This window comes from Physella acuta, unplaced genomic scaffold, assembly GCF_028476545.2.
Source record: "Physella acuta isolate Inbredline_101_S28 unplaced genomic scaffold, ASM2847654v3 ptg001122l, whole genome shotgun sequence".
Taxonomy (NCBI): domain Eukaryota; kingdom Metazoa; phylum Mollusca; class Gastropoda; family Physidae; genus Physella; species Physella acuta.
In genome coordinates, this window is record NW_026732639.1 from 325,912 (window position 1) to 340,653 (window position 14,742).

Here is a 14,742-nt window from a genome sequence, read left to right on the forward strand (position 1 = left end):
CTATCTTATGGTTCCAACCAGTTTAGCTGTCCACTATCTTACATTGCTTACCAGTTTAGCTGCCCACTTTCTTTTGGTTCCAACCAGTTTAGGTTTCCACTATCTTATGGTACCAACCAGTTTAGTCTTCCACCATTCAATAGTGCCAACCAGTTTAGTTGTCCACTATCTTATGGTTCCAACCAGTTTAGTTGTTCACTATCTTATGGTTCCAACCAGTTTAGTTGTCCACTATCTTATGGTTCCAACCAGTTTAATTGTCCACTATCTTATGGTGCCAACCAGTTTAGGTTTTCACTATCTTATGGTGCCAACCAGTTTAGTTGTCCACTATCTTATGGTTCCAACCAGTTTAGTTGTCCACTATCTTATGGTGCCAACCAGTTTAGTCTTCCACCATTCAATGGTGCCAACCAGTTTAGTTGCCCACACTCCTTGTTGGTCCTACTAAGTCCACTTTCATACAATACCATCTAATTTAATGTTCCCACTTGACTGAATCAGGGACTTGCATTTACAACTAGGTTTAAATATTGGACACTTTTTTGTTTTCTTCAATCATACGTGTTCTCCTTCTGTTGTCAATCTTTTGATTGGCTGTCACATGGGTCCACCTGACCAATGGAATAAGTAGGTTACTGTGTTACTTCTTCTGCATACAGATGTCCAGTTCCCCATCCAACATTAAACATACAAAGCAGAGTTCTGTCCCCATGTTGAACTATAAGTCAATGGACACCGGTCAGTCTGAGATTCGCCCAGTGGCACGGTCCAAGTCCGATGCTGCAACCAGAAAAGTCAAAACCACGTCCACATTCTACGTTGGTTTTCAAGGCACCAATGATTCTGAGGTAGTAAAATATCTTGTAGATATATATTCTCTGTATTTTGAATTTATCATATTAACAGGTTATGGGTTAATTAAAAATAGCACTGGTCTGGCCTCAACAATGTTAGTAGATATATAAATATATATGATCATTCCCAAGACCAAAAGCAATATGAATGCATCTGTATGTACTTATGTGCATAGTGGAAATTGCTGCATCAGTTAGCAACATATAATCGACACCTTGTCATACTATTCCTGGATTTCTCTGCTTGACATAAGAATAGTGTAGAAACTGCTTGGTGCATTTTTGCATGCTTAAAATTTAAAACCATTGAAAAGAAATATATATCCATATACCAGCTTCCCACATAACCTTCCTTTTTGACTATACATTTATTAGATATGCATGTTTATATATACATTCCTAAATTCAATGTAAAGGTTTTCAAACATATTACTGTTCATGTCAAGTGTATTATTAAAGTAATAATTCAGCTATTATTCTAACATCTGTGATAGTTAATGAATATTTACAGTAATTTTGTACACACAGGTAGTTCTCTATTTACTAATTAGTTCCATTCATTAAGGAAGTTCATTATTACTTTGCTTTAAGTGCCCACACATTAAAAGTTGAACTAAGCCAAACTTTTGCAAAAATTAAAAACTCAAATAAATTTTATAAGTTTTAAAATAAAAATAAATTTAAAAAGAATTAAAGTTTAAAAATAAAACAGCACACAAAGTCAGAGTGTAGCTCTAGTTAATTCAGTTTATCACCAAACAGAATTACCTAGGAAATGTGTATAAAAAATGTATCTTTTTCATTGGCGTCTAAATATTCACTCCCATGTGCATCACTTCACACAATCCTTGTAAATGGTTGATTCACTAATGAAATAGCTACAGCTTGTCTGTTTACAGTTTTAAATGGCTAGATTTATCTTAAAGAATTCCACTTTTTAATTAAGTTTTGATTAGAATTCTTTATTGGATATAAAAAAAATAGTACAGTATTTTTTTTTTCCTGAAATAAAAACATTTGTGAAAGTTGAATTTTGCTCCCTTTATACATTGATACAATACTACTGCTAAATTAAATTGCTTTGTGAGTTTAGAAGTTTACAGATCAATACTACATTTGTTCTAAACTATCAATTCTGACAATTTAAAATGTTTGCAAAAAAAAAAATCGTGAAATATAATGAAATAGCCCAATAAACAATTTTTTTAAAATTACTCATTTATGCTGTATTTATAAACAAAAGTTCTTAAACAACAGGTATACACAAAATCTTTATTTTCAGAGTTTCTGTACTTAAAATTTCCCACTATAAATCCACATTTTAAATACTTGTCGAACTGTTTTTTGTTAGTACTACTTGTCCTTAGTTTAACTTCTGATTTCCCAGGCCAAGAAACGTTTTTATCATCTGAAAAGGGTAATCTTTACCTATTAACATCTTTTTTTCATTGTTGTTTTATTTTCTCTTGTTTTATATTCCAAATTTTAAAAACATTTGAAATTTTCTTTATGTATTTGTTGGTTTGGTTGGTTTTTTTTTTTTTTTTTAAAATTTATATTTTGGCTCATATTTCAAGAATTAAACAAAGTAGCTTTAAGTTTAAGCAGTTTAAAAGATACACATTAAATGGAAAAGAAAAGAGTTGGTTAAAGGGGATGATTTGGCTATTGTGTAGAAGAAAAAATCTTACTCTTTTTTTAGTTAAGGGTATTGGTTCTGGTTACTTGGTAAACCTGGTGTCCTTGCATGACCTTTGAATTACAACAATGCCGTTAATAACCAGTTATAGTTATAGCAAGATTTGTTTCGGGCTAAATACAAATATTGCATGTTTTGAGAAAGTTAACCATGTTTTGTGAGTGCCTTAGGGACTTGTTAACATTTAATTTTTTTTTTGTTCAGTGCATGTTGAAGTTGCCTTCTGATGTTTGGGTTTTATTGTTGCATGAATATCTGTTTTAAAGCTAAACAAAGCTCCAGTATCCTACACACTCAATCTTCTCACACGTGGGGAATAGCAACAAGGTGTATATCTACATTCTCTTATGCACACGTCACTGACACCTACACATTCTCTTTTATACACTTGTCTTATTCATCCACATTCTCTGGTATACAGTTGTCTGGCACAGCCAAAGTTCTCTTTTATACACTCATCTTACATATCCACATTCTCTTTTACACTCATCCGACATCCACATTCTCGTTTATACTTTTATACACTCATCTTACATATCGTCCATATTCTCTTTATTTTCTTTGGTACACTCGCTTTATACATTCACATCTTTTAATGCTCATTTTGTACAACCCTTTTTGCTTCTTTAAAAAATCTTATGCAATCACATATTCATCAAAAATTGTTTTTACACATTACACTTTTCTTTAAAAAACCATCTTGCACATCCACCTTCTCTTCCTATTAATCCCACTTGAAACAGTCACATTTTATTTTAAGCTTTTTTTTTTAAAATTCACCAAATAATTTTTTTTTATATTTTTACACAACATTTTCACTTCAAATATTTTGCGCACTGACATGGTTATTAAAGGATTACAGGCATATCCTATTAAGCTGGTTTTTTTTTTCTACAGTGACTGAAACATACTAGATCTAGTTATTTTCTCATACCAGACTGGGAAAGGCAACATACAAGTAAAGCAGCCTATATCTCCCAGCAAATATATATTGATGGGTAGAATGGTCCTGGTATAATTAAAAAGAGAATTGAAAACACGAAATCATTACTTCAACTCATGGTTGCCTAATTGGCAAAATGAAACTAAATATGTTGGAACCCTATGCCTATTAATTGATGTAGAAAAAAAAATTCACCAGTAATTAAGATAATAAAGTAATGTTTTTCTTGGTCTTGTTGATCTAGTGCACACAGAATGTCATGCTGGCTGGATATGCCTGTGTTTATTATTTTCTTTCTTTAATTGGCTGAAAGGTACTTCAGTTTACATAGGGAGGAAGTTATTGAATATCTTTGATTAAATGATGATTTAAATATGGCGAGCAAAACTCTTGAAGTAAATATAAATAAATTAACATTAGCCTCTTAATAGTAGGGAAATCTTAGGCTAAGGATATGTTTAGGGACTTGTATTCTAATTTAAATGTTCATTTATTTATATAAACACATTATTTTATAGCTTTTATTAACCAGTTTGATAAGCTCTGCTTGGGGATACCCATTTTAAGTTCAATTAATACACAACTGATATCTGGTAGTAATTAACTAAGGCTGAATATTACTAGATTTAAATCTTAGCAAATAAAAAATTAGCTTATATATATATATATATATATATATATATATATATATATCTATAATATAAGCGGGCTGTGTCTGTCCTTCCTTCCTTCCGTCCGTCCGTCCGTCATCGCTATAGCTTTTGGAACCATAAAAGTAAACATTCGCACCATGCTGTGCTTTTCAGTGCACCGCAGTGTCTTATTATAAGTAATAGAGTAGGGTTTGTTTATATAGCGGCATTAAGCTATTTTATAATTGCCACGGTTTTTACTCTTTCGCATAACGTCAAGAAAATATTAAATACACGCACATTGCTAAAACATATTAAAAGGATCAATGTCAAATATAGTTTTCGTTAATATTCCTAGAAAAAGTGGATACATTTTAATAACATAATAACAGTACGGTAGAAAAATCAAATTAATTTAATTCTTTTTTTCTAATTTTGACAAAGGAGGTAATTTAAAAATACATTAAACTCACGCTAATAAAAAATGTGAATGCAAATATACGTTCGTCATAGAAGGAATTAGTGTTGCAATAATATAATTAGCAAAATGTGAATGCAAATTATTCGGATGTGTAAGAGGAAATTATTGTTAGAAAATTATAATTAGCAGGATTGATAAAAGGCAATCTTTTATTTATTTTTTTCACTGAATGTAGGCCTTACTGTTTATTACTTATAATTTTTAATCAACTATTATAGACGCGTCATCACGTTCATTAGGTGCGCAATGGTTTTAGTTATGAAACTCTATTGTAAATTTTTAAAATTTAAAGTACTGGAAAAAAAGTGCGTGAATGGATAAAGTGAAATATTGTAGGTAAAACACGGATATTATAGATACTGCCTATTATTTATACAGTTTTCTAATTATTATTCTATCTTTCGGGTTTTATAGGAGAGGCGTAGCGAGGGGGGGGGGGGCATATGTCCCCGGGTGCCGACCTTAGGGGGCGCCAAAGTGGGTTGGAAAAAATTGCGCGAGGGGGGGGGGGTGGAAATCGAAAGTTTTAGGGCGGGGGGACAGGGGTGCAAATCGAAAGTTTGAGGGGGGCGCAAATCACCGGAAAGGGCGCGATTTGGCGCTACGGGCTAGACTGTGAGCAATATGCCTTAATGATTACAATTAAATTGTGTTTATGTTATGAGTGTTATGTTTGTTTTTTGGTTTTTTTTTTTTTTTTTTTTTTTTTGCGTTCGTTTGTGTTGTGTTTAGTTTTGTTCTGTTCTGTTCCCAAGTTGGTACATTTAAAAAAGATTTACCGTGGCGGAGCACGGGATGCAGCTAGTATATATATATATATATATATATATATATATATATATATATATATATATATATATATATATTGGAATATTTAATTTCCTTTTGGTTTGTGTAATGTAATCATCATCACCTGTTTTTATTTCTACGAATAAACATTCATACACATACACAAGCACATCCACACACAACCATACATAAACATAACACTTCACAAAACCAAAAACCCAAATAAGATGTATTGGATGAATAAGTGTATGGACTGGTTGCAAGGACATGTGGGCCAAGTTTCATCATAAGATCATTGGCTTAAGATCACTCTGTACCCTATGCATCATCTGGTAGATGTGTTGACCTGGTTTACTACATATGTCAGCACATGAGTGCCACACCTAGTGTGTTTGTAGGCCAAAGTTCTAGTGTGCAGTCCACTAAACTTGTCTGTTCTGTGTTCTCTAAAAGCTGGTTATACACTGTGTACTTCACATGTTTTGATATACACATATTTCAAATGTGGATTTATTATGGAGAAATCTGTTTTTCAAAAGCTTCTTAAGAAGGTGAAGATTAGCAGTAGATAGTTAACTTATTTAATAGGAAGTGTAGTTGTGTAATCCTATTATATGTAGGTCCTTAGCTAACTAATGAATCATAGTTTTGTACTTGCATTCATTATACAACACATTGCTTGCAAACAGCTAACGACCTAGGCTTGAAACAATTGTTCACTCATTGTTAGTTAACTTAATAAACATGATCTTTGTGGTGTATCTATAAACAAACCAAGGCTTGAAATAACTGCTCCATGATTGATTGTTAACGTTATGATATCTATCTGTGCTGTATTTATGTACAAATGGTGTTATCTTTTTTTTCTCTCTAGGCCTCTTCAGTACCAACTACAACATCTGATCTTGGTAGCATGTCTGACTCCCCACAAACCAGCCCCAGCATTTCCCCCACACCCAATGATCCACACAGCCGCCACAATGGCCAGGAAATGGAGGTAAGTAAAATGTCAGGAGTTTTTTTTTTTTTTACTGCTCCTCTCTTTGTACACTTCATTCATAGAATAAAAACTTTGAGGCAGACCGTGTAATATACTAATTAGTGTCTTTTTCAAAGTTTGCTGGAAGGTAAAGTTACCTGATGCTTAACGAATTCATGGCTTGAAATTTCTCACCAAATTTTTTTTAAAAGTTTAAATGTCTTTCCTCATTTGTAGAAAGAGGTGAAATGTTGGTGAAAAAAAAAAATTAAACAAGAGAATCTAGTAATTTTGTTAAGCTCTAAAATGCTTTAGCTCAATAAGTCAATGGACTTTAATCTTACTATTCTGTTGGTTGTTCAACATACTTTTCTGTTGGTTATTCAACATGTAAATTTTTTTTTTTTTTTTGAAATGAAAATAATGTCAGTTTATTTGACAAGTTGAAAGAGTGAAAACCAAGTTGCAAAAAAGCACTTTAGCATTGCGCATGTCTAAATACTATTTTTTTTATTTTAAAAATTTTGATTTGAAGGACAACTGCTTCGATTTTATGTAATTTAATATTAATTTTATTTCTCTGCACAAAATGAAATAAAAATCACTTTAAAAAATTATATTTATCAAAATTTATATTTATATTTAAAACTTTACATAAACTTTGGTTTGCTTATTGTTTTGTAAGTTGATAATTAAACTTGTTGAGCTTAATAAAAAAAAAAGAACAGGATATAGTTGTGAAGTAAAGTTCTAATGAAACTTGATGCATTTCTTGACTGCTCAACTTAAAAGGTTGAATTTTTTTTAAATTTCTGCCAAACATGAAAAGTTTTAGAGTATTCTCCTGTATGCAGCTTTAAAGAAGTGTTTTGTTTTTTATTTTGTGGTGGTGCAGGATTCCATGATGACAGGAAGTCAGGATATCATAACAATAGATGATGAAGATGTCCACTCTGATGATGACCAGGTAGATTTTTTTTTCTCCTTTCCTTTAACCTGTTCAGCTTGTCTATCCTCACTGGGTTTTTTTGCCTATAGACAGAATAGATTTGGTTAACTAGTAGAGTGCAACATACTCAAGAGAATTTTTATATATTTTGGATTGTTTTTCAGCCATTGTTTGAAAATGGACTTCTTCTAATAAAGTTACTGTTTTTCAGCCATTGTTTTAAAATGGACTTCTAATAAAGTTACTGTTTTTCAGCCATTGTTTTAAAATGAACTTCTTCTAATAAAGTTATGGTGTTGCTAGGAAAGTTATAACATAGTTTAGGGCTAGCATTACCGTTGATGATAAGAATACTTGTAATAATTTGCTTTCCATCAACAAATTAACACCCCCTTTTTTTTCAGAAGAGTCCATAGTTTTTTTTTACATTGGTTTGAAAAATAGCCTAAAAATTTAATCTAGCAGCTTTACAAATAGTGCACTCTGACCAGCATAGTTATTGTGAGTATCTTTGTTTACAGTTGCTGGAGCTTCCCTTGATTGTGGGAGGAAGGCCTACGTCCCCTTTCCTGGTTAAGATCACCAGCCCTGAGGTTATTGCCGCTTTCCTAGCTCAGCTTCGTAGAGTAGTCTTGTACAGTTCTATTTTTGGAAGGAGTTGAGAGCGTTCTGGTGGCTCTCCACCCAACTTCCATGGGGTCATCCCTTATTGTTAAAGCCGAAAAGCAGAAATTTCAAAAACAGCTCCAACTGTCGATCAATTTTGCTTAAATTTTTCCACTTTCATAAAAAAAAACCAAAGAAATCGTATTTAAAATTAACTTTATATATATATACATAAATAAATTTAAAAAATGTTTATACACATTTTTAAACATCTTAATATTTATATGCCAAATTATTTTTTTTTGAGAGGTCTGGTTATTTTGAAATTTCAGCATGTGCATTTAGCCAAATGAGGGCTATGCCCATCTTCCAGAAGTACTTATATCATTGTTTCTTCTCTTGCACTAGGCTATGGGTTATTCACATTAACATATTTTGTTAAGGTACATTCTAACAGTTTCAGGTGCAGCACACATCTTGTAATCCAGCTTTGTGTAACAGTTTACTTATTAAATCATTCTTTTAACTTATACTATACAGTATGCCCTAACTGATAGGTGTTTATTATTATTATTATTCATATAATCAGTTACTAATAATTTTTAATTATACCTTTTAACAAACAGACTAGGAATACACACAGATAAATCTAATTAAAGAAAACATTTCTTTCTTTTTTTATAATTTTATAATTATTGTATTGATAGTTGAACTACAGCTGCTATTTACAACTGTATAAACTTGAAAGAATATTAGAAGTACTTGAATATTTTTTGTGTATGGTGATCAAACACTATTGTTTATCATGCTTATGGAGTCAGGTTTCAACATAGTATTTTCTGAAATAAGTTTCCAAATGCTGAACTATATCATAGCGACTTTATACCAGTCAGTGCTTTTTTTTTTAGTAGTTTTAACATTAGCATTATATAAAATAATCCAGTTAGCTTAAACTCTTTTCATTAAAGCTATCACATTTTACATTTACAAACACTAGAAAGATACATAGAAAAATATATAGTAAACAATCATTTACTTCTCCAACTAATTGTAACCAATAACCAAAAATATAGTTGAAGAGTCTTCGTTCCCTTATGTGCAGCCAGTATAAAATGACTGCATTGTTAACATACATGAATAAATTCCTTGCATCAGATATTATCAAACAATTGTGTCACACCTGTAAATCATTAGCAACAAGCCATGCATGAAAGCTGCTGCTGTGTATACTCTGGTATGTGGAAGGGACAAGTCAAACAGGCATTATAACACAGTACGCTATCTAGCCTTAACATACTGCAGACAAAAACTCATATATTCTCTTGCCCTGTAGTCTAATCATTAGACATTTATATTCATTTATAATAGCATACCATATGTCAGTGGTTTTTATATTTCTTATCCAACTACATATTACTATACAAACTCATCTTTATATAAAATAAAAAATTTAATTTATTCTTTCTAACATCTAGTTGGGGTTATACAGTAGGATTTTAAAAGGAATATAATGTTAAATAAATACAGTTAATGACCTTTTTTTAACTTACATTAAAGTTTAAGAAAACAACAATTTGTTTAGGGAAATGAAAAAAAAGCTTAACATTCTCTGTCATTTAATTTTTGTGATGAAGTAATACCAGTAAGACATTTTGTTTTTTATATCTGACAATCATGACATGGCACATTTGTTCCTTGCTTTTTGAAAACTCAACTACAGCAAACATTGGCTGGCTGATTTTTTTTTTTTTTCGCTGATTGTCTCTTCAGCACATAAAAGACTGGCTTAACAGCAACTAAACTCAGGACCATCTACAAACCCAGGATCCAACGATCTAATCCACAAACCAATGATCCAGTGGCAACATTCATACCTCTATCTAACCTGTACTATCTCATCCACAGGCCAATGACCCAGGACCTTTTGCAGACATCAAACTATTGGAGTCTAAACCAGCTCATATGGCCATATTTTTGAACTACCTTATCTCTAACAGTGATCCCTCTCCAGTGGTAAGTCCATTTACAAATTCACACTCAAATGTTATAAAAATTTCAAATTTCATTCATTTCTTATATAATTAATTGCTTCACTGATTAACATAAGTATTTTATTTATTTTAGATAGAAGCAAATGCAGATTTTAAATTAGTAATCGTTACTTCATATATTGATTGGAGCAAATAACCCTCTTAGATTTGTTTGAAAATGATTACACGTTAACTGTCACTTGCTAAAAAATCAATTTTACATTGACTTAAAATAGACTGCCCTTTTTGATTTTCTAAGTTCAAGAGAAATTTACAAATAGTATTATCTGAAAGGCAAATTTAAATGTTTCAACTTGAATAATGTTGGCTGTGGTTGAAATAAAAGTGATTGTTGTATCATGCTGTAATTTTTTTCTATTTTCCAGCTTTTTCATATAATTTCGGATCAGTTTAGCCGTAGCACAGCCAGTAAAAATGAACTGAGAAAGTGGGCTTATGAAATCTATTCAACTTTTGTTGCACAAACTGCAGTAAGTTGTCCATTATACTATGTAGAAATTTTTAATAAAGGGGATTCATTGGTAGAGGGCCAGATTAGTTACCAGGAAGTCTTGAGCAGTTCTTTGCTGGCTTGAGTATGTAGAACATCTGAATACGCCCAACTATGATATATACAAGATTTAAATGAAAAAAAAAAGGCAGCTGAGTATAGTGCCGGCAGCAACATTCCTCCATAAGGTTTAGTCATTAAAACAGGTTAACTCGATATATATCGATAGTGACTGTCTTGTCACAGTAGCTAATTTTCTTTCCATACCCTTAAACGTTTAAAAATTAATAAGGGGGGGGGGGGGGAATAGAGTAAATGTTATAGCTAAGTTAAAGAGCTGCATCTAAAATTTTAAAGCCAGTTGTTGGCTGACATCTGGCTATTTCTTGGTCCAACTTACCTGCTTTTACTAACTCAGTATTTCTGGAAGCAAGTTTCTTTTGAAACTTGTACATGATTTTAACATTCACTATTTCTAGAAATGTATTCCTTATAGTATTCCTTATAGAAGATGTACCTGATTTAAACATAGTCATTCAGCTAATCTTTTTTTTTTATATAAAACTTGTACCCAACTGATTTCAACATGCTCCAAGATTAGGGTTACATATTGATTGTAAAATATATACCTGGTTTAAACCAACTTCATGATTTTTTTGTGACGTATTGATTGTGAAATACTAGTTGGTCTATATGATACCCTAGGCTTAAAATTAAAAAGAAGTTTTAAACTGAATATTTGTAACTGTATATGCTTTTTTAGCCCCTGTGCATATCAGTTGAAGACAACCTCATTAGTCAAATAGACAACATCTTAACAACAAGTGCCACAAAGACAGACAATGAGTCTGTTCTGAAGACAATGTTTCAAGCATCTAGACTTTCGGTACAGAATGAAATCAATGAACTACTCAGTGACTTCAGGAGCAAAAAAGACTTAGGTATTGCTTATGTTGTAAAGCAGTTGGGGCTGCCTAGAATTTAAGAGCCCTTGTATTTAAATAACATTAGGCATTCTGTTTAAAGTAAATATTACTTTATTTACATCACTTATTATTGAAAGGCTTTCTAGCATCTGGAGTTTTGATTGTTTTATAAGCACAGTTTGTTTGTCAATTTATTTAAAATAAAAAATTTGTTTCCACTTCTCAAATTAGTGCTTGTTTGTTGCAGTTAGCCCATGTATACATATATTTTTATGATCTGTTTTAGGTATGCTGAACTTTTATGGGGGACAAAAGCTGCATGAAAACATGGACAGAGCTGCAGAAATCAAGACTGCTGAAGAACTCTTAATTCCTATTTTGGAAAGCCTAGGGTAAGAGAGACTTGTCAGTTATGTTTAACTTCATACCTTTTTTTTGTAGGCTCACAACTAGTGTTGCTTATCAGTCAATACTGAACAGTTGTCTTAATTATTGTTTTTAATACTATCCATGTTTCTACAGGATTGTCAGCAATGGCATGCAGTTGTCGCAATTGTTTTTCTATCAGACAATACACTAGTTTCCTTGTCTGTACAAGCTAGATAACAATATCATGCAGTTGTCACAATTGTTTCTTTTATCAGACAATATAATACTGTCCATGTCTGTCTTTGCAGGTCTGATGACAATGTCATGCAGTTGTCACAATTGTTTCTTCTATCAGACAATACAATACTGTCCATGTCTCTACAGGCCTGATGACAATGTCGTGCAGTTGTCACAATTGTTTCTTCTATCAGACAATACAATACTGTCCATGTCTGTCTCTACAGGCCTGATGACAATGTCATGCAGTTGTCACAATTGTTTTTCTATCAGACAATACAATACTGTCCATGTCTCTACAGGCCTGATGACAATGTCATGCAGTTGTCACAATTGTTTCTTCTATCAGACAATACAATACTGTGCATGTCTCTACAAACTAGATAACAATGTCATGCAGTTGTCACAATTGTTTCTTCTATCAGACAATACAATACTGTCCATGTCTCCACAGGCCTGATGACAATGTCATGCAGTTGTCACAATTGTTTCTTCTATCAGACAATACAATACTGTCCATGTCTGTCTTTGCAGGCCTGATGGCAATGTCATGCAGTTGTCACAATTGTTTCTTCTATCAGACAATACAATACTGTCCATGTCTTTCTTTGCAGGCCTGATGACAATGTCATGCAGTTGTCACAATTGTTTCTTCTATCAGACAATACAATACTGTCCATGTCTTTCTTTGCAGGCCTGATGACAATGTCATGCAGTTGTCACAATTGTTTCTTCTATCAGACAATACAATACTGTCCATGTCTTTCTTTGCAGGCCTGATGACAATGTTATGCAGTTGTCACAATTGTTTCTTCTATCAGACAATACAATACTGTCCATGTCTGTCTTTGCAGGCCTGATGACAATGTCATGCAGTTGTCACAATTGTTTCTTCTATCAGACATTACAATACTGTCCATGTCTGTCTTTGCAGGCCTGATGACAATGTCATGCAGTTGTCACAATTGTTTCGTCTATCAGACAATACAATACTGTCCATGTCTCTACCAGCTAGATGACAATGTCATGCAGTTGTCACAATTGTTTCTTCTATCAGACAATACAATACTATCCTTGTCTGTCTTTGCAGGCCTGATGACAATGTCATGCAGTTGTCACAATTGTTTCTTCTATCAGACAATACAATACTGTCCATCTCTGTCTCTACAGGCCTGATGACAATGTCATGCAGTTGTCACAATTGTTTCTTCTATCAGACAATACAATACTGTCCTTGTCTCTACCAGCTAGATGACAATGTCATGCAGTTGTCACAATTGTTTCTTCTATCAGACAATACAATACTGTCCCTATCTCTACAGGCCTGGTGACAATGTCATGCAGTTGTCACAATTGTTTCTTCTATCAGACAATACAATACTGTCCCTATCTCTACAGGCCTGGTGACAATGTCATGCAGATGTCACAATTATTTCTTCTATCAGACAATACAATACTGTCCATGTCTCTACAAACTAGATAACAATGTCATGCAGTTGTCACAATTGTTTCTTCTATCAGACAATACAATACTGTCCCTATCTCTACAGGCCTGGTGACAATGTCATGCAGTTGTCACAATTGTTTCTTCTATCAGACAATACAATACTGTGCATGTCTCTACAGGCCTGATGACAATGTCATGCAGTTGTCACAATTGTTTCTTCTATCACACAATACAATACTGTCCTTGTCTGTCTTTGCAGGCCTGATGACAATGCCCGACCAGAGAAGGACCAGGCTACAGCCTGGGCCCTGGCCACATTCCTGCGATTGTGGGTGGGATCAAAGTCCAACCACAATGCTACACTTGAGAGAGTTCAGACCTTCATGATGAAAGATAAGAGGAGTATAAAGGTTTTTGGATCTAAATCCAGTAGAGCCAAGGTGAATAGTCGTTGGTTTGATTTTAGCTTGAACTATAACTTAAAGGGATTATATTACTCGACATATCGACATAGGGATGGCGTGGCCTAGTGGTAGAGAGCTAGACTACTAACCTGAAAGTCTTGAGTTCAAATCAGTAGAATGTCCCTGAGTCCACCTAGCTCTGATGGGGATCTAACTCATGTTAGTGCTGACCACACTATCTCCTTGTATCCTGAGGTCATTGAAACATGAACTCTACTTCATCTGCCCCAATTTCTTGTGCACAAACGGGAAAAGATGATGATTACTTGACACAGCTTAAGAAAGCCTAAGATATTCGCTAGGCTTCATTGTGTTAAAACTAATCGTTCTTATAGACTAATGATACCCACATGCTGTTGGTATAGTCACAATGACAATTTTTAGGGCTGAGGTTAGGAATTCAATTTTACTCTAGGGCTCAGGTTATTTGAGTTGGGCTAATATCATCTATACAAGCTAACTGAATCTGTGGGTTTTGGGTTATTGATTAGTACCATAGTAACTAATTATGAATGTTATTGATGACACTGAAGTGAATGCCTTGTCATCTTGTAGGATGTAAAGGGACATCAGTTTAATCTACAACACTTCTGCCTGACCACAAACTGCAACTTTTGTGGAGGACTGCTATGGGGAGTTGGCTGTCAGGGATTTCAGTGCCAGAGTAAGTTTTTGGTCGGCTCCTACAGAATTTATTCTTACTTTTTTGTTGTGGGAACATCCTTCTATTTCTAATTTGGCTTTTGCTGAATCTTTACTAAATTAATCATGAGTTCCTGTAGCACTCTTTTATTTTTTTTTGGTTTAAAACTTGTCCTGCAAA

At 33.2% G+C, this 14,742-nt stretch overlaps 1 protein-coding gene across 11 annotated transcripts in view; it reads left to right on the forward strand.

Moving 5' to 3' along the window:
• The window catches only part of LOC131956016 (rho guanine nucleotide exchange factor 11), a 58,501-nt gene that overhangs the window by 20,569 nt on the left and 23,190 nt on the right, over positions 1 to 14,742 (forward strand). For 6 of the 11 annotated variants that reach the window (XM_059320351.1, XM_059320355.1, XM_059320350.1 and 3 more), the window contains 11 exons: positions 663 to 851; positions 2,245 to 2,274; positions 6,276 to 6,398; positions 7,276 to 7,347; positions 7,851 to 7,922; positions 9,841 to 9,948; positions 10,352 to 10,456; positions 11,240 to 11,417; positions 11,689 to 11,794; positions 13,715 to 13,895; positions 14,475 to 14,583. In XM_059320351.1, coding sequence (XP_059176334.1) covers positions 663 to 851; positions 2,245 to 2,274; positions 6,276 to 6,398; positions 7,276 to 7,347; positions 7,851 to 7,922; positions 9,841 to 9,948; positions 10,352 to 10,456; positions 11,240 to 11,417; positions 11,689 to 11,794; positions 13,715 to 13,895; positions 14,475 to 14,583 — 1,273 coding nt within the window. Of the gene's footprint in view, positions 1 to 662; positions 852 to 2,244; positions 2,275 to 5,804; positions 5,953 to 6,275; positions 6,399 to 7,275; positions 7,348 to 7,850; positions 7,923 to 9,840; positions 9,949 to 10,351; positions 10,457 to 11,239; positions 11,418 to 11,688; positions 11,795 to 13,714; positions 13,896 to 14,474; positions 14,584 to 14,742 lie in introns of those variants that run through there. The other 5 variants (XM_059320354.1, XM_059320353.1, XM_059320357.1 and 2 more) reach the window with 5 other exon arrangements.